Source organism: Euprymna scolopes, chromosome 13 (genome assembly GCF_053919585.1).
Source record: "Euprymna scolopes isolate OS-2025 chromosome 13, ASM5391958v1, whole genome shotgun sequence".
Classification (NCBI taxonomy): domain Eukaryota; kingdom Metazoa; phylum Mollusca; class Cephalopoda; order Sepiida; family Sepiolidae; genus Euprymna; species Euprymna scolopes.
Genome location: NC_136494.1, coordinates 97,472,316 through 97,496,945, shown reverse-complemented (window position 1 = coordinate 97,496,945; position 24,630 = coordinate 97,472,316). Strand labels below are relative to the sequence as shown.

General features: G+C 35.1%; 1 protein-coding gene across 2 annotated transcripts in view; it reads right to left on the bottom strand.

Annotated features, from left to right (window-relative positions):
* Positions 1-24,630, bottom strand: part of LOC145292099 (adhesion G-protein coupled receptor G6-like) — a 231,992-nt gene that overhangs the window by 140,700 nt on the left and 66,662 nt on the right. For both annotated transcript variants that reach the window (XM_080138183.1, XM_080138184.1), the window contains exons 2-3: positions 15,507-15,725; positions 8,960-9,031 (exon numbers count right to left, since the gene is read on the bottom strand). In XM_080138183.1, the coding sequence (XP_079994309.1) occupies positions 8,960-9,031; positions 15,507-15,725 (291 nt within the window). The remainder of the gene's footprint in view (positions 1-8,959; positions 9,032-15,506; positions 15,726-24,630) is intronic.

The following is a 24,630-nucleotide window of genomic DNA, read 5'->3' as shown; positions in this document are numbered from 1 at the left end:
ACCTAAGACCATTACTAAAACTAGAAGTACTTAAGACCATTACTAAAACTAGAAGTACTTAAGACCACTACTAAAACTAGAAGAACTTAAGACCACTACTAAAACTAGAAGTACTTAAGATCATTACTAAAACTAGAAGTACTAAGGACCACTACGAAAACTAGAAGTACTTAAGATCACTACTAAAACTAGAAGTACTTAAGATCACTACTAAAACTAGAAGTACTTAAGACCACTACTAAAACTAGAAGTACTTAAGATCATTATTAAAACTAGAAGTACTTAATACCACTACTAAAACTAGAAGTACTTAAGACCACTACTAAAACTAGAAGTACTTAAGACCATTACTAAAACTAGAAGTACTTAAGATGACTACTTAAACTCGAAGTACTTAAGATCACTACTAAAACTAGAAGTACTTAAGATCACTACTAAAATTAGAAGTACTTAAGATCACTACTAAAACTAGAAGTACTTAAGACCACTACTAAAACTAAAGTACTTAAGATCATTATTAAAACTAGAAGTACTTAAGATCACTACTAAAACTAGAAGTACGTAAGACCACTACTAAAACGAAGTACTTAAGACCATTACTAAAACTAGAAGTACTTAATATCACTACTAAAACTAGAAGTACTTTATACCACTACTAAAACTAGAAGTACTTAAGACCACTACTGAAACTAGAAGTACTTAAGACCATTACTTACACATGAAGTACTTAAGACCACTACTAAAACTAGAAGTACTTAAGATCACTACTAAAACTAGAAGTACTTAAGACCATTACTAAAACTAGAAGTACCTTAGACCACTACTAACACTAGAAGTACTTAAGATCACTACTGAAACTAGAAGTACTTAAGATCACTACTAAAACTAGAAGTACTTAAGATCACTACTAAAACTAGAAGTACTAAAGACCACTACTAAAACTAGAAGTACTTAAGACCACTACTAGCACTAGAAGTACTTAAGATCACTACTGAAACTAGAAGTACTTAAGACCACTACTAACACTAGAAGTACTTAAGATCACTACTTAAACTAGAAGTACTTAAGACCATTACTAAAACTAGAAGTACTTAAGATCACTACTAAAACTAGAAGTACTTAAGACCACTACTTAAACTAGAAGTACTTAAGATCACTACTGAAACTAGAAGTACTTAAGATCACTACTAACACTAGAAGTACTTAAGACCATTACTAAAACTAGAAGTACTTAAGACCACTACTAACACTAGAAGTACTTAAGATCACTACTAAAACTAGAAGTACTTAAGATCACTACTAACACTAGAAGTACTTAAGATCACTACTGAAACTTGAAGTACTTAAGACCACTACTAAAACTAGAAGTACTTAAGATCACTACGCTATGAGAATAACACCCAAGATGAGAACAGTCCAAATAAAAAAGTTGTTTAATTTTACCATAATATGTTTTTAAAGGATAAAAATAAACGTAATAACTCAGTATCAGATTTCATGATCTGCGATCAAATAATGTGAGGGACAGAACTGTATTGGAGTAAGAATGTGTTTCCCAGCTGAGTTGGGAGAGCCATTTCTCATTATAGATCATTTGAACTGCTCATAATTATAAAAAAAAAAACTTGATTTTGATTAAGAAATGATTCTGATATTTATTATTAACGTAGACGAAGTTCCGTGAGAAATGGAGATTCTGTATGTAGCGTTTAAAACATGTGTAAATATAAAGTTTATGTTCGTAAATGAATTCTTCTTATTAAACTGGTTTTAGTCTGAAATAACATTGTCAAACGTACATGAGAAGTAGATAAATATTATAGATGCACATGAGAGGTAGATAATATGATAGGCTACTTGAACGATTTATAAATACAAAAGTTTGAGTTTTATTAATAAATTTCTCCTAGTAAACTGCGCTAGTGTTCAGGAGAGATGGATTAATATTATAAGCTACTTGAGCAACCATAGTCACAGAAGTCTAATTTTCATAAGTAAATACTAATAAAAATTAATATTCCGGAGAGACGGCTAGATATTATGGGCTATTTGCACCACGCATAACTATGAAAATCTGGTTTTCATAAGCAAACGTTTGTAGATAATTATTCCTCCCTGTTTTTAATTTATGTAATTTACTTTTTTTACCTTTATTTTCTGATACTTTTACAAATCAACAAAATAGACGCATCGGAATGTCTGACTTTCATTTCCATTTCAGCGACGTAACTAATATTTTTGTACGACAAACAATTTGAACCAAATGAAACGATTTCGAAATTACTTATGATTGTCGTATGTCGATGAAATTGGTTGCTAAGGGGTAGAGAGTCCTCATTCCTTGCGCATGTGCAAATTACAAATTTCACATGGTAATTATGCAATCGTGTAGGTTTATTTGCAAATACGGCGTGGGGACCACCAACGTACACAGAATCTTGTACAGATAGGAATTCGGTCCAAGCCACCCCTCTCTTTCTCCAATGACAGTCACCTTTCCCATACGCAAGGACAAAAACTCAAGTGGTGTAAGGTAGGTCAATAAGAAGAGAGTAAAGAAGAGAAAGGTTGCTTAGAGTGAAAGGTGGCGGCAAATGTCGACATACGCACTAAAAGGTAAATGGATATATATTCTTAAGATACGTCCATTCACGCTGCACATTTGACAATGTTATTTAAGACTAAAGCCGTATCTGGACTACTGTATCTACCATTAGTGCCCTCTCTCTCTCTCTCTCTCTCTCTCTCTCTCTCTCTCTCTCACACACACACACACACACACACACAGACACACACACACACACACTCTCTCTCACTCTCTCTCTCTCTCTCTCTCTCTCACTTTCTCTCTCTCACCTTCGCTCTCTTAGGGTCCAATAAAGAGTCTTCAATCTAATAGATCCTGAATTTTCAGACAAACTCTAACACTTGTCCCATCGCTGCAATGTTGCATCCCTGTGCCTGTTTTGCAAGTACTATAATGGAGTGTGCTCTGATGAACTCGGAACAATTATGCATCCTCCCTCAACATTCATACTTCCGACTAACCTGACAAGCAGCAAAATTCCACTCCTTCACTGTAGAGGTCTCTAGATGCCGGAAAGTCTTCTACTCTAATAGTTTATTCCTTCATACTGCTAAACTCGGGAATCCCCTCGTCGTTTTCTGCTTCCCCGCCTCTAATAACATGCAGAAATTTAAATGTAATACAAAGACATTTCCTTGCTCAACTCTCCACACAATCCCGTACAGACATGATTCCAAGTAGTAGCCCCTTACATTCAAGTAGCCTTATTTTGGATGAAACAAAAAAAAAAGCAGCGTGAAAGACCAACAAAAATGCTATTTCAAACTTAAGCTTGCCAAAGATGGTTTGACAAATTTCTAATTAAGATGCATCTATTCAAACGGTAGGTTTAGCGAGGAAAATGCTGTTCCCAGCTGAAGCGTCACAAGTTTGGTTGTTTTGTTGTTTCGTTTTACGACATATCAACCCTTTTCGGATTATTTAATGCCTAAACCGGTAATTTTGGAAAAAGGTTTCATGTTTTAGGTTCTTTATATCTCCGCATATATATTCATGGGTTTAGTTGTATTGTTATGATTTACGGCATATCAACCCTTTTCGGATTCAATCATTTTAGGAAAAGTTTTTATGCTTCAAGTTCTTTATATCTTCAAATATTTATTCATAATGATTAGGTTGTTAGTGTTGTTTTACAGTAGATAAACCCTTTTCAAAGTCAATCATTTTTGGTAATTTGTTTATTCTTCAAGTTCTTTTTTTTTTCAATTTTTGTTTCACTTAGTTTTTGCTGGAGATGGAGCATCCCCTCAGATACCAAAAATTTATCCACTATTTCGGAGATTCCTACTGAAAGATTTTTATAGGATTGTAATAGCCCCTTTAAGTGGAATCGTAAGTAATACAGGCGACTGTGGACCGCCTGTGAATATAATATTCCCAAGAAACTTCTTTCTTCGGAGGAAGTCGGTTCAACCCGCCCATGATAAATGCCATACAACAACAACAACAACAACAACAACAACAACAAAAACAATCGTAAGTATGACAACGAAAATTATATTTCAAACGTATACATGGCAAAAAGAGGCCCTTTTTTTTTTTACAAAAAATGGTGTGCGGTCAATCTATATTTTCGTGATGATGTTTTAAATATTGAGCCTATCTCTGTTCCATTGTTAGTTTCATGGCAGCTTAAATCTATGGTCCACAACTTGTAAAATATTCACAACAAACACTCATCTAGCTACAACCACTGCTAAGAATTCCCCTTACTTCCTATCTGTGTCTAAAACTAAACAAAACTTCCATGAGCAACGTTTCTTTCCTTTTCCGTTCGCAGAACACAGCACTGAAGGTCTACTTTCCAGCTAACTATAACATGGTCGTCTTCAAGTCTAATGTAAATAAATACTTGTTAAATCGTCCTATTAAATAATCAAATTCTACCCAATTTCAACCATTACCAATCATCTCATCCAATACATGACACTCATTAACTTTATCCTTGAGTAATCTCCGGGCCTTGATGAGCGGTAACGTCTTCTAGTAAAAAAAAAAAAAAAAAGAACTAACATAGTGAAATATGTAAATGCATGGAGGCGAGTGATGCGTCTATTCAACTTGCGCGTTTTGTGATGAAAATTCTATTTGTAATGTGACTGACAGACGAACAAAGTCTTTTTATAGAATACTAGCAGGTCGCTCGGCGTTACCCGGTCGTAAAATACGCATAAATATTAAAAATACTCGAGCTGAGATCGAAACCAAGACCTAAAGACAGGGAGTCATATACAATAAACATTACACTAGCTGAACACGACCTTTACATAATGTTCTCAAAACTTCTTATTCTTAGCATAAAGAAGCTGTCATGTTTCACGGCCGCGCATGCGCATTCGTTAAACAGTTTAATACAGAAAAAATCCGACAACCGGCACGTAACATGTTTTCAATTTTGACCCCTTAGCAGCCGTTTCTTTTTCCGGATGAAAACCGATTAAAAAGCTTTCCGCATGTCTGTTTATCCTATGTGCCAAATTGCAAGTCTGTAAATAAAAAAGATTCGTTAAGTATATAGGTTGAGAAGTATCCACACACACACACATGTGCGCGCATACAGACATTTTTACTTTTATAGATATATAAATTTATATGATTATGTCTCTGTTGCAAACGATATAAAACCACTATAAAATTAACCTAGCGGAAATGGCGGTTAACAATTTATTTTATGAGCCAGATTTTACCCTCCTTATCTCAGTACTTATCTAGTCATAAAAAGATAAACTTTCTCTTCAGTACAAATAAAAAAAAAATGCGTAGTTTATTTTATTACATATTTTATTTTATTCAGTAAAGTTTAAATATTAAGTTTTCCTATTTATATTTCCACAAAGAATAAAGCAAACATTTCTTTTGGACCACGGACAAAGGCAAATGAAGCAAGATTTTCTTAGTAAAAATATTTCTCATTAAAGTTAAGGTTAGTTTTTTTTTGGGGGGGGGGTCTTATCGACAATTGGGCCTATGAAAAAAATTTTCAAGAAAAATCTTTAAAAATCTTCATGATGTCTGTACCTGTCATTGCACGAAGGTGTCATATTCCAAAAATCATGTAAATCGATCAAGTAGTTATTTTTTATTTAAGAAAATCAAATATTATGACACGTTTTATCCGAGAATTACTTTACGCCATCTTCCATTTCGAATGATACGCTGCTAGTGACACCTCTTGGCAATGTCAGGAATGTAGGATTAACAAGGGCAGACAAGCGACTTTCCACCTTATTTTTTTTTCTAATCTTGTTCATCCCAAACAAGACATATTGCTACTTGGACGTAATGGACTACTATTTAGGAACATATTTACAGGGGACAAGGAGACAAACCAGATGTCCGTTTACATTGCATTAAAAATTCTGCATATTAGTACGGTCAGAGAAATAGGAAATAGGGAGGGAATTCCAAAGTCTAGCAGTTCGAAGAAAAAAGCCATTAGTGCAGAAGGCTTTCCAACATCTAGGGACTTCTACAGTAAATGAGTCAGATTTTCTTGCTAAACGGGTTTGTCAGGGGTATTACGTCAACGGGATACATGTATGACGAGTTCACCAGACCACATTATATTAAAATACTCGTAAAATTGGCAAATGGATGAAGTATTGTGGAGATAAGACAGATGATGGAGCTTTGCTGATAGTGTGAGACCTATTAGATTGGAGACTTTTTTGGAACCTTTCTAAGAGGCGATTTATCACTTTTTTTTTTTTCAGAATGACAATCAAGCAGTTCATTTATTTCTATCCTCCATTACTGTGCAGTGTTAATAACCGACCGGTGTACTCAACTTCTTGTTTTTATTTGTATTAACTTTTTAAAACCCACTTTATGACGAGATAAGTATCTAGGAAATAAAAAGAAAAAAAGTTGCCTTTAAAGAAAGAAATAACACATCAACATGTTTTTTTTTTTTTTAACTTGACATTATTTTCGAACTAGCTATCACTACCAGGCGTTTTCCGCGAGTGAGTGTTTGGAAGTCGCCGTTTTGCGTGTTGCGTTATTGTAGATAACACACGTATGCGTGTGTCAGAAAAAAAGAAGAAAAAGATAACAGTAAATAAATGCTTAGAATTACATTCACATCCTGTATTTATTCATAAATAAATAGTTTATCGAAGGCAAACGTCAAAAGACAAAATAAAGCATGCAAAATGATACACGGCGTAATATACAAAAGCAAAACAACAAACTTGCAATTTTTCCAAGATCACAAAGATCCAGCAGAAGTATACAAATCTGGTGGACCTACACTGCTTGTAAGACTGACTCTTCCAATCCATGTGGGAGAGTGAAGAACTACCCCAAGATTTTCGTGATGCTACTATTGTTCACATTTACAAACGCAAACAGGTACATACATCATGAAGATTTTTATTTTATTTTTATTAATATATATATATATATATATATATATATATATATATATATATATATATATATATATATATATATATATATATATATATACATAAAGTTATGAGCAGTACATAGGGTCCGAGAAAAGCCGGATTAAACTGCTAGTATATAATAAAGTATAGTTTTTTTTTGTCATCAATAGCTTTATTTCTACAAAATGAATATTTGATTCTAGCTTCTTAGTTCTTTTGATTTATATCTGCATCGTATTTTAAGAACAATAAATGTCATTCGATTTGATTATTTTCAAACGGATGCCATCTTTTAAAAAAATGGTCGCAACTGTTTATTCGCTAAAAATAATATCGTGAAAACAATGACATAGTTCCTATTTACAATGCCTTCCAACGGGACAGAGTTAGACACCAGGGTCGTTTTTTTAACGTGGAGAAAAGGAACAAAAATTTAAAATTGTCTTAGTCGTGAAGGACTTCTCCTTCACCGACAGAGAACAAGAAATGTGACAGTCATGTGACAACCATCGCGGGATATCCCTTTTCTCCATCGCCGGGAAGATCCTGGCCCGCGTCCTTCTCAACCGCCTGCTGGTGCACCTTGAAGATTGTCGTCTTCAGATGCTGCACTTCAATTTCTTGTTCTCTGTCGGTGAAGGAGAAGTCCTTCACGACTAAGACAATTTTAAATTTTTGTTCCTTTTCTCCACGTTAAAAAAACGACCCTGGTGTCTAACTCTGTCCCGTTGGAAGGCATTGGAAATAGGAACTATGTCATTGTTTTCACGATATTATTTTTAGCGAATAAACAGTTGCGACCATTTTTTTAAAAGATGGCATCCGTTTGAAAATAATCAAATCGAATGACATTTATTGTTCTTAAAATACGATGCAGATATAAATCAAAAGAACTAAGAAGCTAGAATCAAATATTCATTTTGTAGAAATAAAGCTATTGATGACAAAAAAAAACTATACTTTATTATATACTAGCAGTTTAATCCGGCTTTTCTCGGACCCTATGTACTGCTCATAACTTTATGTATATATATATATATATATATATATATATATATATATATATATATATATATATATATATATATATATATATATATATTAATAAAAATAAAGATTACAATTAAATTTACCAAAATGATCCAAGATGGTAAAATTAACTATCCATTTATCTAGTGTTTCCTTTTCAGATTAAATATGTTTTAACTCATTTCAAAATGTTTTTAACATATTTTATTAACTGTTTGCTTATATATATATATATATATATATATATATATATATATATATATATATATATATATATATATATATACATATATATATATATATATATATATATATATATATATATTAAAACGTTTGACTCATGTTCAGGTAACCTGCATCTAAAATTTCAAGTGTTTAGACGGAGGAGTTTAGTAGAGTCTGCAAAGATCAACTCTTTCACCTTTGACCTCTTGGTAGTCAAATTTTCGCCCAAAAAATGATTAAAAAGCTTGCTGCATGTCTGAATATCCTTCGTTGCCAAGAAAATCTCCAGAGTGTAAATTATCTAAACTATTTCCCTGAAAGAAATTGTTATTTATGATCTTTTTAATAAAACTAATGCCTCCCCTCCCCCATTTCGTCTTTCATTTGTTCCTTCTAATCTTTCTCTTTCCTTCTTTTCGTTTTCATTCACGCAACCTTTCATCCACTTTACAATAAGGTCGTCTTTAGGTCTCCGCTGAAATCGTCAACACTCTGGAAATCATGAACCCACGGTTACGAGATTTAACTATTAATGGAGAATTGGGTCTAATTTTAAAAGTGTGCTGGTTCTATCAAATTCATCTGAACAATTATAGTATGTGATATTTTATCCACGCGTAAGTAGAGAAATTAAATTAATTCTCGACACACACATGGAGGTTGCTAAGATTTGGCCAGCTTTAGTTGGCTATTTAAAACTAATAATATCCATTTTTAAAATACTTACAGTTTGGTGACTTGGTTTAATCCAGAAAAATCTGAGGACATTATCTTCTGTATTTTGTTGTTGGCAAGACTTCTGGAATAAGAGAAAGAAGTAAAGATTAGGCTATGTTTTTGTTATGTTTAATACTTTTCTGGATTTAAATAGAAATAATACAAAGTAAAAAACAAAAAACAAAAAAAAAAACTGGTTATCCGTTCCTTCGCGTTCAGAGAAGATATCAATGAACAGAATACGCTGAAGAAACAATGACTAAGATTTGCTAAAAAATGTAGTTTATTAATCAATCTATATATCTATAAAAGAGGCGTGTGAGGACACTTCTCAAGCTATATACTCAACGAATCTTTGACCTACAGACTTGTAATTTGGTATATATGAAAATCACACACATGGAAAACTTTTTAATCGGTTTTCATCCGGATGAAAACGGTTGCTAAGGGGTCAAAATTAAAAAACTGGTACGTAGGAAACATCGGATTTTTTTTTTATCTGTTTGCTAACTGTTCTACGAATGCGCATGCGTAAACTATTCACATGATAAATTCCTTATGTTAAGAATAAGTAGGCTTGAAAACACTTTTTAAAGAACGTGTCAAGCTGGCCTAAAGGTTATTGTACTCGACTCACGGTCTTTAGGTTTTGGTTCCGAACTCAGCTTGAGTACTTTTTTTTTTTTTTTTACAAGAAGTGAACTGTTTTAAAATATATAATACTCGCATGCATATGTCTCAGTTTCTGTATGAATTAAAATATAATATTTATGTGTGTTTACGACCGAGCAACGCCGGGCGGTCTGCTAGCATAATAATAAAACAGTTACGACCAGAATAGAGGAAAATGAACAAGACAATAGCAGGGAAAAGGATAACGTTTTGGTTTAGAGGAAATAAGGTGTAGGTAAGAAAGTTAGCTCTTTACTACTACTACTACTACTACTACTACTACTACTACGGGTGATGTGTGAGGCAGAAATGTTGACATATGTTGAAATTTGACACTTTAATCCATATTTTGGATGTCGATATATTCAAATGGACAATTTCTGGTGTAATATTCGAATGGATGACACCTCTTGACGCATCACATGACCCATGGATATATTTTCACTTTAAAATATAAAAGAAATTCAGATTAGATGATTTATGAACTTTTTTTCAAATCAATAATTAAAACCAAAGTTTTTATTGTTAAATAAATAATTTACAAATTCTCGATTGTTAACTATTCTTCACTGTATCCCCCCTCTCAATCGATTAGCGATAAACCGGTAGTAAGCATAAGAATGTTAAGACAATTATTTTCTTAATTTGACCTTTGTTTCCTAGGGGTATTTGTATGGTTAAAAATTCACCATGACGGTACGATATAGCAAAGTGAAGCACAGGACTTGTGCAAATCTTTGTTTCTATTTTTTTCTAAATAAAATCTCTTAAACAATTAAAGGTTCAACGTTACTTAATGACGACATACATTATTTCAAAGAAATGCAGTTAGGAAATTAATCAAAAACAGTTTAATTTACTTTAGTTATCATTTGTTACTTATTTACGTTAAAAAAAATAAGTAGGCTTAAAAACACCTTTTTAAGGCCCGTGTCAAACTGGCTTAAAGGTTATTGTCCTTGACTCACTGTCTTTAGGTTTTGGCTCTGATGGCTACTTTAAAAACGTTATAAAATTTCGTTAATCGTAAATAATTCTCGTGAGTAAAAATTAATCGGGTTATATATTAGTTTCGTAAGGCGTAACTTTGTATTTGTTTATTTTCACCTTCACAGAACTATAATACTGTCCCATCGCTAATATCCGTATAAATATACGGCATAATAACGTTGACACAGGTTCGCGTTAGATGATCGAAGTTAAGCAACGTTGAGCCTGGTCATTACCAGATGGGTGAACATTTGGGAATACCTGTCACTGTATGCATGAGGACGTCGACACCTCCTAGCAAGAACTGTATAAACACAGCGCCATCTCCTTTAACTAAAATATGTATGCGACTGGAGACTGATTGTGAACTTAAAATTTCCCTGAAACTTCCTCCTCTGAGGAAGCCAGTTAAACCCACCTGGGGTGAATGTCATTGACATTTCTAATATAGAACATATGTTTTCGTTTTAGGAATTACTTGATGATGATTTGAAAACACATTTATAAAATAATTATTTCTCTAACACACACACACACACACACACACACACGCACACACACACACACGCACACACGCACATATTAGGTCTGCGCAAAAATAATGTCGTTGTTTGATATTCAACTTCAAAAGATCATAACTCCTTTCATAATAAATCTTATTAATCGAAATAAAAATCATTAGAATCGACACATTTTTGCCAACAAGAAACAAGTTTATTTAACTCATTAGCATAGAAATTCGGAGTTCTGGAAGCGATGAAGTCATGGAAGGCCGATTCGGCATCATCTCGACTTTCGAAGCATTTTTCGCGCAAGAAGTTGTTGAGATGCTAGAAAAAGTGATAATCGGTGGGCGAGAGGTCCGTTGAATATGGCGGATGAGACAGATTCTTGTAGCCCAATTCTTTCAACTTCTGCAGGATCAGTTGAGCAACATGCGGGTGAGCGTTGTCATGGAGGAAAATTGGTCTCTTCATATTGACCAATCTCAAGCACATACTGAAGCTTCTGGCGCATTTCGTCAATTTGTCGGTAGAATTTCTCCGCCGTAATCGTTTCGCCCGGATTCAAGAAGCTGTGATTGATAAGATCAGCCGCAGACCACCAAACAGTCACCATAACCTTTTTTTGGTGAAATTTCGGCTTCGAGAAGTGTTGTGAAGCTTCTCCGGCATCCAACCACTGTGCAGAACGTCGCTGGTTGTCGTAGAGTATCCACTTCTCATCACATGTCACAATCCGCTCGAGAAATAGGTCGTTTTTGTTGCGCAGATGACACCTCGAAACGATGATTTTTTAAAAATTATCATTCAATTCATGCGGCACCCATTTATCCAACTTTTTTGACTTTCCTATTTGCTTTAAATGACGAACGACTGTTGAGTGGTCGACCTCAAGTTCAACGGCAACTTCTAGTGTGGTCTTGCAAAGATCGGCTTCAATGAAGGCTTTCAAATGTTCGTTATCAACCGCAGTCGGTCGTTCGCGACCGTCTTCATCTTCGAGACTCTCGTCACCATTGCGAAATTTCTTGAACCACCGTTATGCCGTACGTTCGTTAGTCGTATCTGGGCCAAAGGCATCATTGATATCACGAGCTGTTTTAGCAGCTTCTAGACCTAATTTGAACTGGAACAAGAAAAGTGCGCGGATTTGAATGAGATTGAGAACGGTACTGAATAATACGACTCGATAGAGCGAAAACCGCACTTTAAAATTATATATATATATATATATATATATATATATATATATCATGAAAAATATGGAAATAGTAGTATAGAGAAATAAAAAGGAACAAACCGTATTATGTGTTCATCAAGGTTTCGTCTTTGTTTCATCCAAAGGAAGTCTCAAAACAAAGACGAAACGTTGATGAACACATAATACGGGTTGTTCCTTTTTATTTCTCTCTCTCTCTCTCTCTCTCTCTCTCTCTCTGTATATATGTATATATATATATATATATAGTCATCCACATACAGTACTGTTTCGCTGCTCATCAGTGCGGCTAGACAGGCAACTACCTCAAGCCAGGATTGAAACCCGACCGTTTGTACGGCAGTCAAGGCTCCTAACCATTACGCTATTGGCGGCTGCTTGAACGAGTAGTGAGTTTAACGATGTTTTGATATCGTTCGAAATACCTCCGCTCGATTTGTTTACACAAAGAGCGTCGCTTATATGCTAATGGTAATTCGTGTTTCACTTCTCAATATGCTCAACTCAAGGTGAGGAGCACTATAGTCATCCACATACAGTACTGTTTAATGAATTAATTCAGAAGTAATATATAAAAGTAACATATGTAAGAAAACGATATTGTTTTTGCACTAACCTAATATATATATATATATATATATATATATATATATATATATATATATATATATATCATGAGATAGTTAGCTACTAGACTACTACATTTGCAGCTACATTTTGAATCTCAGCTTCAAACGCTTACCATGTTTAGCTACACCGAGGAATACGATAGAGCAGCTATTTGTAGATGAGTATCGAACATACATATCGAAAAATATTCATTCTTTTGATTCATCAGTGATTCTTGATAAAGCCTGAGACTAAGGCGAAATATCGAATCAACTCATGACGGTGTTAATTTCTGTTATTCATCTGATAAAAATGTTCGAATATTGGTTCAGTGTCGCATGCATAGGAGGAGGGATTCCATTCCAAGACTGGCTCATAAATGAGTTTTTTTATCAGTCATAAATAAAGACTTATTTTCTCTCCCGGAGAGATGTCCCTGCTAGGTGATTTGGTTACACACTGACCAAACAGCTTGCAGGGCGCATTGATTTCATCTGTTTCCCGAGGAATTTATTCATCCCATTTGGGAAGCACGGTCGGTTAGCACATCAGAGAGAAATCTGAAAACCACGAGAAATTACACTCCTTTTCTCTTCGGTCCCTGTACACTGGACGACTTTTTTCATAAAGCTAACTGTTTCTGGGAACTTTTTAACTCCTCATTCTTATTATTTGGACACTGTCAAACTTTCTCCCCCCTCTCTATACACAACTGTGTATGCAATTAAATAAGCCCTTTTGTTATTATTATAAAAGTTTTTTTTTTAATCCTTTCATGAAAGCGTTTTTCGTTACATACTACTAATATGTAAACGTTCGTCTCACTATACACATTGCTGGAAGGAAGATATTCCTTATCATAATTGGCTAGCCAATGAAATTGTTCGCTGCATCCTCCTCCACCTGAAAAAAAAAAAAACTTGCGAGCCATCATTTAAAGTTTTGACAAACTACACCGAATGACTTCGATAACAGGTGTTCAGTAAAGTAACTCTGACCTTTAAAATATGTAAGTCTTGTAACACTCCACAAAAGTAAATGTGACCTTCAAAAACGTTTTCTTTTTTTAAATAATATTTTGTTTTATTTTTATACTAGCATGGATGCCCAGTGTTGCCCGGGTGTTTGGAGGTGTGTATTGGGCAAAAAAAAAAAATCAGTAGACAGGCACGCTCGAACCCGTACCATGAAGGAGGAAAAAAAACTGACGTCTTTGCTGTTGCGTCCATCGCCAAACCGGAAGTGACGTAGGTTTAAATTGAGGCTAGTCAATCGAAAAGAGGGGATGACTGTCTAAAATATCGGCGTTAAAAGCGACCCTTTCCTGTAGAAAAGTGCCCAGTTGAGGGCAAAGGATTAATGTTTTTAGCCAATTTTTCGTCCGAAGGATTGACTTCAAAATGATACTGAGAATCCGTCGCCTTTGTCGAAAGTTTTAGACATACATACATACATACATACATACATGCATTTAAACAGACAGGTGAGATCTATATTATAGATTTCTGGGCAAAGGTGATTTAATATGATTTCATTTCTTTGTTTACAATTTATCCGGAATATACATTTATTTTTATTTTAATTAAACCAAAACAACAAACAACCTTTGGTATAAAATGGAGTCACAAGAGAACACAGATCTGTTATCATAAAATTGTTTTTAAAGTGATAGCGGACATTTTGAACAGGTTTTAAAAGTCGATATCCACAAGCCATCTGTATACCTATCTGTAAATCTCCTTCCATCTCTCTCTAGTTTCAAACACACGCAATTTTACATACATAATTTTTGTTTTTATTATACCGAATAACATTCAGTTTCAGTATGAATCGAATCATGTTCCTTTCTTTTGTTTTTTTTAATGCAAATTTTAAAGTAAATGATAAACGAATTTTAGTCTTTAAAATCCATGAAACAATGAAATGTTTATTTAATTTTAACACATAAAGAACGTATGCTTTTTTCTCTTTTTCAATGCAAGTTCAAATTTTTTTAATGCTTTTTGTAAAAAGTTCTTATTCTTTTTCAACAGTCTGACTGTTCGACAGATCTGTCTTGCTTGTACCATAGGCATGACGTAATTATTCAGTGATCAGGTCTGCTTTACAGTGGTCGTGATCACACACCTACGTATTACCTCTTTTTGTTTCAGAAAGAAAAAATGTTTATTGTTTCTATGTCTGATGTACAATCATTTACGAGGAAATGATGACGTGACTATATAGGCATTTTTATTCTGACTCAGAATAACACTTTTGAGGAACTAGATTTTACTCCATATGAAAAAATGACCTTGTGTCCAATTTTGCATTACTTAAGGAACATGTATTTAGATAAACGAAAATGAATGGAGCTGTGTTAAATAAATAAACATTTTCTTTTATTCTCGAAAATACAATTCACGTGTAATGCATTCATTAGTACAAAATTACCAGTTTGAATATTCCGCGTCTCGTTCTGGATGTGTGACGTCAGAAAATTAGAAAAAATAAGAGAACGTAGGAAATAAGCAAAATGAGAAATTAGAAAGATAAAAAAAGGGAAATAACTCTTTAGCACTTACAATTCTTTGATGTCGACTGGAATGGCCGCTGGTACTACAAGGAGTTCGGAATGAGTGCAGTTGACAGAACGAGTCTTCAAGTCACATCTGCACACATACCGGCAAAGTGGAGAATGCTCAGACATTGCGATAGAGCCAGCATCAACCAAAAATTCCGTCACCAGCAAAAACGCCAAAAAACTCTTCCATTTTGTGCAAGTATTCACAAAAAGTTGCATGCTGAAGGTGGAAAAAAAAGAACCATTAACTTTTTAAGTAAACATTGATATTTTGTCTAAAAAATAAGAAGTCGGTATTGGTATCATTAAAACGTACGACCTTTTGTGCTCTAGAATTTATTTTTCTTCATAGTCACCATCATTCTCAATGTACTTTTGTCAACCTCTTTTGATGTCTCGGTTATAAAAGTCTGGAAAACGCTTTGTCACTAACATCTCTGTCGTCAATCTGACATCGACGAACCCATTTCATAAATGTGCTGACATCTGATGCATCAGTTTTGTAAACGTTCAACAGGCGCTACTGAATGTTGATCGGTTCAATTTTTTCTGCATCAAGGAATTCAATGACGCATCTCTGCTTCTGGCGCACGTCCATGGTTGGGGTTATTTTCTTAAAATCTCACACTATCAATATATACAACAAAAAGATGAATCGTTCAGGTTGTGAATGCATAAATTTAATCATAATGACAACATTATTAGCAATCTCCTTTGATCCATTCAGGTAGAATAAAATATAGGAAGCATTACTTTTTGAATGCCCTCGTAATTAACCACCAATTTTATAATTGACCTCACACGTTCAGATCTAGGCGGCGGATAAATATCTAACACCTGTGCATATAATTATCTAAAAACGTGTGCATATTTTCGTATTATCAACTTCAGTACTAAGGCGAAACTAGAATATAAAAAAAAAAGAATATACAAAAACGAAAAAAAAAAAGAATATACAAAACGAAAATAAAAAGAATATACAAAAACGAAAAAAAAAAAAAGAATATACAAAAACGAAAAAACGCAATGAATGTATGACTTAAGTTATAAACTCTATAAAAAAAAAGAAATATTTTTTATTTTGTCAGATATTTGAAGATGTATTGATCTTCAGTAAAATATATTCGATATATTATCAATATGTTAATGTCATCTCTGCAACAAGCACGACCAAACTTAATGACAGGATGATAAAAATTGTCCCGTTGATGAAATATTACATTGGAATAATTAGTAAATATTCGTTTCTATCGGTTGATTGATCGGTCTGAATTCTAAATGATATTTTTGTTGGTCGGCCAGGTTCACCTTTGAAGTAGGACTTTTATTAGTGTTGCGGGGCGAAAAATCTCTATTTGTTAACTCCACGCGCAGCGTAGTGACTTTAGCCATCTTTAACTAAAACAATTGTTCATGTACTGAAAACTCTTCGTATACCAGAATTGTGTCATTATACATGAAATATAATAGTATAGAAGAAGAAAAATGCCGCCTTTAAATCAAGTGAAGGGACGAAGGTGGAATCATGTTGATCGCTCGAATTTATTACTGGAAACTGATGCAAGGAAAATAAAAATCATATTGCGAAAATGCGCCACTATTACTAAAGAAAATTGTACAATGAACAGCTCACCCCCACACAAATATACATGCATACACATACGTAGTTTATGTTGATACTATTTGACTAGTTCTGCTGCCATTTGTTTCAACAACTCCCGGCTCAATAATAAAACAAACACATGCATTAATTCATCAATAATGGTATACAAATCAGCGCCAATACTGTCGCTCTTTTTTATACACGTACAGTAAATCAATGCACGCACGGTGAATGCACGCACACACACACACACACACACACACACACACATACACACACACAGAAACACACACACACATATATATATGCAGAATACAACAACAGTGATTAAAAAATAAAGTAAACATTTGTTGTAGCCTTAATTAAGACAAACACAATGATATAGTTGACAAAAAGGTGTATTAGCAAAAGTATGCTACAGAAGTGTTCGTGATAATTCTGAGGGCCATAACTGCCACGAATCGCTACCGAATAACGTATTAGATGCAACTATATTTGTAGCCTCTGGGCAAGATCAGTAGAGCTTTAGCAGTTGAGATGGACGGATCGACTGACCGACAAAAGATGCATCGACAGAAAGATATCAACAAACCACGTTAAGGGGTCCTTTGTCACAAACACACACACGCGCAACCGCGACACGACTGATTTATAGAAGATGTACGGAGTTGTGCTTTCGTCTGTGAGTTTGCGTTGTTTTATTTTTTTTTATACTTGTAAACCAGTGCTCGACCTCTCGGCAATCGCCAATGTGAAAGACGATAAGACCACAATTAGAAGAAAAAAAATACAGAAAAAGAAGAATAAAAGACGAAGGAGAAGGAAACCTGGGCAAAAAAACTTTGGGATCGTGATTGTTGAAAGGGTGCACATATGGCTTCATATAATCACTAAGGAAAGGGTGTGTGACAAGTCTTTTTGGTGGCGTGTGGCTTATAAGACAGGAAAAAGGAAAGCAAAACGTTTGTGCATTCCTATCATGGGCGCCTCTTTACTATTGAACGAATCCTGCAAGTTACAATGTAATTCAAACTGCATGTTTTAAAATTAAACAAAACGATGCGTTTAATCACGTGACTAGGTAAGCGTACAGATGAGGCGTATCGAGTAAACATGGGCGCTGTAATTCCCTTATGTGCAGAGCGTATGTTTAAATAAGATAACATTTGACTGGCTACACAAGAACATAATTAAAATTATTCTACAATTTCAAGATAGGTGTACGAGATATTCTTGATATTATTGCGAAGATATTAAATCATCTGCCGGATCTAATTCCCTCTTACTAGAAATACGCAAGTAAGTAAATTTTCTAACGTATATTCGCTTATTATTTACAGTGAAATGCTTTTCGACAAAACTTATTTCTACTTGAAGTCAGGTTTTAGTAAAATTAACAATAACATAAAAATAACATTAAATAAGTTCGTTCTAGCAAGATGACATTCAAATGTACTGAATTGAAGTTATGCAAACTACTTCTTTCCTTATTTTTTTTTTTTCGTCTTTACCGGTGAGACCTAGAACGAGAGAAGACGTGTTTTTGTCAAAACGGGGACACCCGTGGAGTGACTGATGCAGTGAAAACTATTTATTTAATCTCCCCCACCTCTCACACACACGCACGCACACACGAACGCATACACACACACACACACACACACACACACACACACACACACACACACACACACACACACACACACACACACACACACACACACACACACACACACACGGTATGTGAAATTTATGTTCTGCTCTTTTAGAATACACTTTTTGTAGAAGCTACCCCCTTGGCATAGTTTGTGTCAGTGAAAGAAATTTAAAGTGCCGATGGTAGGAACAGCGACGACGACGACGACGACGAAAAAGTCAACTCGCCTGCGTAAAGAATCTTATACACTCTTATGCATATCAGAGAGGCGGTAGCACTCTCTATATAGGGATGGCCCGTACACGCCTATATACGCCTACAAAACAAAACTATCCAAATCTCAACTAAAATCAACTTATAAGTTTCAAAAAGCACATATTCTTACAGAGAAGCGTCTTACGAATCCAGCGAGTGTCAGAACGTCGGTTAAAATGTCAAAAGAGAGCAAAAAAAAAGGGTACAAAAATGGCCAATTGTTCTTCTTTCTTCTTTCTTCTTTCTTCTTATTCTTTCTTCTTTCTTTTGAGACGATGTATCTCGGTGTACGAACGGTCTCTGACAACAGTTCAAGCATCAATCGACTGCTCTTTACACGGAGAAGTGCAGTGACCCATCGCTTTTTAGCTAACTCCATAATTAAATAAGATTACGTGTAATAACATGTTTTAAACACTATATACCCAATGTAGACAGACCACTTCGAACACGGAACTTCTCTCAAAAGGGACAGCTCCAAATAATACACCGGATGCTCACAGACGTTCCAGTTTGCCAGTGGCCTATATTTCTTGGACGCTGAATATTTGAGGTGAACGTTAAGGTTTTTTCTTTAAACAGTAACCCACCAGCGTTAATGAAACCACGAAATCTTTATCTTAGTTGATCAAAATTGTTATAAGAGTAACCTATAGCAAGTACGACGTCAAAAAACAATGTTATAAAAACAAATAATTCTTCAGATTTTGGACTGTAAAATATGTACAAAATTTCAATGCTGCGACCAGGATTCGAACCTAGGTTAGCACGGCCACAACGTGGGGGGTCCTAACCTCTAGACGATCACGGCTAACACTGACGTCTGCCGCTCTTGGCAGAAAGACACATGACTACTGTCAAACTATTGAAAAATAAGGAGGAAACTTGAAATTCTCACGCATGCGCAAAAATACACTATAGCAACCATTGTTAAATGCAGCTGAATCTCTTCGCTCGCTAAGAAAAGTAGATCAGACCAGTTCTTCTAAGAACTCACCAAACGCCAAAGGAAATAAGTTAAATTGACCGCAAAAGAAACTGCAAGAAAGTCATCTTCTAAGAACTCACTGGAAACTGACCAAAAAGAATCAAAATCCAAGCCCTAGCCACAAAAATAACTAGATATTGTGGCTACTATACACAATCTACTAATAAAAACAAGTAAGTTTTCTAAAATAAACTACAATAAATTAACCAAGAAACCTCACATTGTCACTGATTAGGACTTCATATAAAGATAACAACTACACTATTGGTGTATATACCGTTCCACACTTTAACTATTGGTGACGGGGCAGTATCTCAATTCTACGAGAGTTGTCTTGCTATAAGATAAGTGATATTATAGTAAGATACACATAACTGTTATATGTTTACATTTAATAAAAAATGCCAAAATCAACACGTAGTAAAAAAAGCTCAGAGAAATATAGACTATGAAAAAAACAAAGTCAAGGTATTATCTGAGCAAAAAGAATACTATCAGAAAAATGCTGAAATAATAAAAATTAAGTATCATGCCAATCCTGAGGCAAAGAAGGCTGCCTCACGTGCTGACTCAAAAGCACGGTATAACAGGGATCACGAGGGGAAAAAAACTGCCTCACGTGCTCTTTATAACAAAGAACCAGAAAAAAAGAAGGCTGCCTCACGTGCTGACTCAAAAGCACGGTATAACAGGGATTCCGAGGGAAAAAAGCTGCCTCACGTGCTCTTTATAACAAAGAACCAGAAAAAAAGAAGGCTGCCTCACGTGCTGACTCAAAAGCACGGTATAACAGGGATCCCAGGGGGAAAAAAGCTGCCTCATGCACAAACTATTATAAATATAAATATCAAAAACTGCCAAATCTTTGCGAAAACGCCAAAGAATGAACCAAGAAAAATTTAATAGTGAAGGTATGAACATTTTAGAACTTTATAATACTCTAACTGTTTTATCAGAGAGGCGGTAGCACTCTCTATGTAATATAGAACCAATGGAGGACCAAGAGGCAACTCTTAAGGCCCAAAACCCAAAGACCTAAAACCCAGCAGGAAGCGACCTGCTACTAATGGAGGCGGCAATGAGCCCCCTCCTGAAAAAGACAATACTATCATGAATGTAAGTTTAAAAATAAGACTGTAAGTAAAAATACTAATTAACAAGAATAAAAAAGCATTGGAAATGCAAAAGGATATAGGGATGGTATGCCAAAAAGTATACAAACAAGATAGCTATGAATGGCTAGGCACATGGAAATAGAATTGCATCCAAAGTATAGCCCTATAGCTTTTTACAACCTTAATGATGGCACGGAATGAAGATTGGAGAAAAGCTATAGGGCTATACTTTGGATGCAATTCTATTTCCATGTGCCTAGCCATTCATAGCTATCTTGTTTGTACACTTTTTGGCATACCATCCCTATATCCTTTTGCATTTCCAATGCTTTTTTATTCTTGTAACAACTCATTTCGTCGAAACGGTGATTAAAAATTGGTCGTATCCGAAGAATTCAATATGAAGTCAAGAAAACATGAGAGACCATTGCAAAATGAATAAATAAATAAGGAATCATACTTTAAACAAAAAAAGATAAACCAACCCAACGTCAGATCCTTTTTTTTATTTTAGTATTTACTGTAACGTTATTTAAATAAAAACAAGTTGTTCGAGAATAATGCTGACTCCCACTTAATTTTAAACAATAAGTGACCAAACATTAGAAAATCACCATAAATTTCATAATCGGTCCTTTGGACCAGTGTTTCTTAACCATTTTGTACTCGATGCTCCTTCAAGCTAAAGACCTCGGCGACTTTTCGTGAGTTGCTGAGAATTTTAGATGGATTGTAAAGGGTGTTTTCAAAGCAACAAAGGTCTATTCATGTCAATGACACCATGGTACTTATCGAGAATATGTAACGTATAGTTTTTAAATACTTAATTTGTATTTTAGCTTTCACATTCTTGTGGTCTAGCACTTTATAGATTTATTTACAACATAACCTGACGCATTACACACACACACACACACACACACACACACACACACACACACATGTCTCGTGTCGCGGGGTTCGAATCGTTCGACTGGTAGTAATCGTGACACCCTGCACTGAAGAATCCCGAAAGGATGAAACACTAGTGTCTGTAGGTATTCAATTATTATAGTAAAAAAATAATTATGACAGCCCCTTTAAGAAATTCGTTTTTTATCGTTGAGCACTTTCAGTTGAATTAAAAGTCGGTCAATTTAGCTCTTATGCGTAGATCATCGTATAACGATTTGATCACTGTCTGTCTGACGTAATGAACATTTAAATTAAAATGTTTAAAATTCAACGCTATTTCACACCGTTAATGGTAGCCGAATGGATACGGTCTCCGCTAATCAGGCCAGAGATGTCTCGTGTCGCGGGGTTCGAATCGTTCGACTGGTAGTAATCGTGACACCCTGCACTGAAGAATCCCGAAAGGATGAAACACTAGTGTCTGTAAGTATTTAATTATTATAGTAAAAAAATAATTATGACAGCCCCTTTAAAAAATTCGTTTCTTATCGTTGAGCACTTTCAGTTGAATTAAAAGTCGGTCAATTTAGCTCTTATGCGTAGATCATCGTATAACGATTTGATCACTGTCTGTCTGACGTAATGAACATTTAAATTAAAATGTTTAAAAGTCAACGCTATTTCACACGGTTAATGGTAGCCGAATGGATACGGCCTCCGCTAATCGAGCCAGAGATGTCTCGTGACGCGGGGTTCGAATCGTTCGACTGGTAGTAATCGTGACACCCTGCACTGAAGAATCCCGAAAGGATGAAACACTAGTGTCTGTAGGTATTTAATTATTATAGTAAAAAATAATTATGACAGCCCCTTTAAAAAATTCGTTTCTTATCGTTGAGCACTTTCAGTTGAATTAAAAGTCGGTCAATTTAGCTCTTATGCGTAGATCATCGTATAACGATTTGATCACTGTCTGTCTGACGTAATGAACATTTAAATTAAAATGTTTAAAATTCAACGCTATTTCACACCGTTAATGGTAGCCGAATGGATACGGTCTCCGCTAATCAGGCCAGAGATGTCTCGTGTCGCGGGGTTCGAATCGTTCGACTGGTAGTAATCGTGACACCCTGCACTGAAGAATCCCGAAAGGATGAAACACTAGTGTCTGTAAGTATTTAATTATTATAGTAAAAAAATATATATATATATATATATATATACTTGAAGCGTTATATATTAACACGCACAAATCTGCCGTAAACCTAATCACACACTACCAGCACTCCTTGCAAATAATATTCTCACATCCTTCCCTACGATGTCTTTTTAAAAAGACTAAAAGTACCACCGCGGTCAACTTCGAAATTCTTTCGCTGTACACTAAAAAAATATCATCAGAAAAAAAAAACAACATTTATTTATGCTTATTTGGGGCATGTTTCAGTCGTAGCTGTAATTAGTTCGAATTCATCAGGCCAGAAAAAAAACCCGTTCTTTACGACTTTATATTGTTGAGAGAAGAAAAATTCCGAACCATAAAGGTTCACATAACTAGAGTCGAAACATTGAGATTATTTAACATTCATTTTGTTAAACATTCATATATTTGAATATCTAACGACGTTAAGTTAAGGTTAAAGGATGTTTCTGAGTTATCAGATTTAAGTGGGTCAGGTATTACGCTATTTACACCATGAATTGATGTACCTGGTGGTGGGGGAATCATATCATTGTCGACAAAATTAACCATAGTTCATATCTATCTTTTTTTTTATACAGTGATCACCACTTATTAAAACCCGGAAGCCACTCAGGGATAAGGGTTATTGCAAGTACATTACGTTAGTGTGGAGATTTGATGAAGTGTTTACTTAAGGAGGCGGTTCATTAGGAATTTGTTAACATTGGACTTGAACACATCCAAGTTGTAGTCAGGTGGGAAGCAGGCAGACGGAACAGAGTTCCACAGGCGTGCAGCTCTAAGAAAGAAGCTTTGTTCATGGAATCCGCGTTTTGATTTAGGCACAGATATAGAGTGGGGGAAATTTTTCACAGTGAATTCAGCTAGACAGGTGTTTTTCGTGAAAGATTGGCGAGGGGGGGACCAGAGATTGGAGTTCAGACGAGCACCTGCCATGGAAATAACGATAAAACAAGGATAGGCTTGCAATGTCTCTTCTGTGGGAGAGAGGTTGCAGGGTAGAGAAAAGGGCATCCCTCACTAAGCCACGAAGTCTATTTTGTACTCTGTCAAGGCAGGATAGGCTGTTTTTAGCAGCTCCTGCCCAGATATGGCAACAGTATTCTTTCCTTGGACGTACTTGGCTTTTATATAGATAGAGAATTGCATCAGTAGTGAGATATCTTCTGGAGCCGTAGAAGGATCCCACCATCTTTCCAGCGACCTTGGCAACAGACTTGATGTACGTCTTCCATTTCAGATCAGGAGTAAAGGTCAAACCCAGAAGCTTGTCAAAACACGAGGCCTCACCCAGTAGTGAGATATCTTCTGGAGCGGTAGAAGGATCCCACCATCTTTCCAGCGACCTTGGCAACAGACTTGATGTACGTGTTCCATTTCAGATCAGGAGTAAATCCATCTCTTGAACG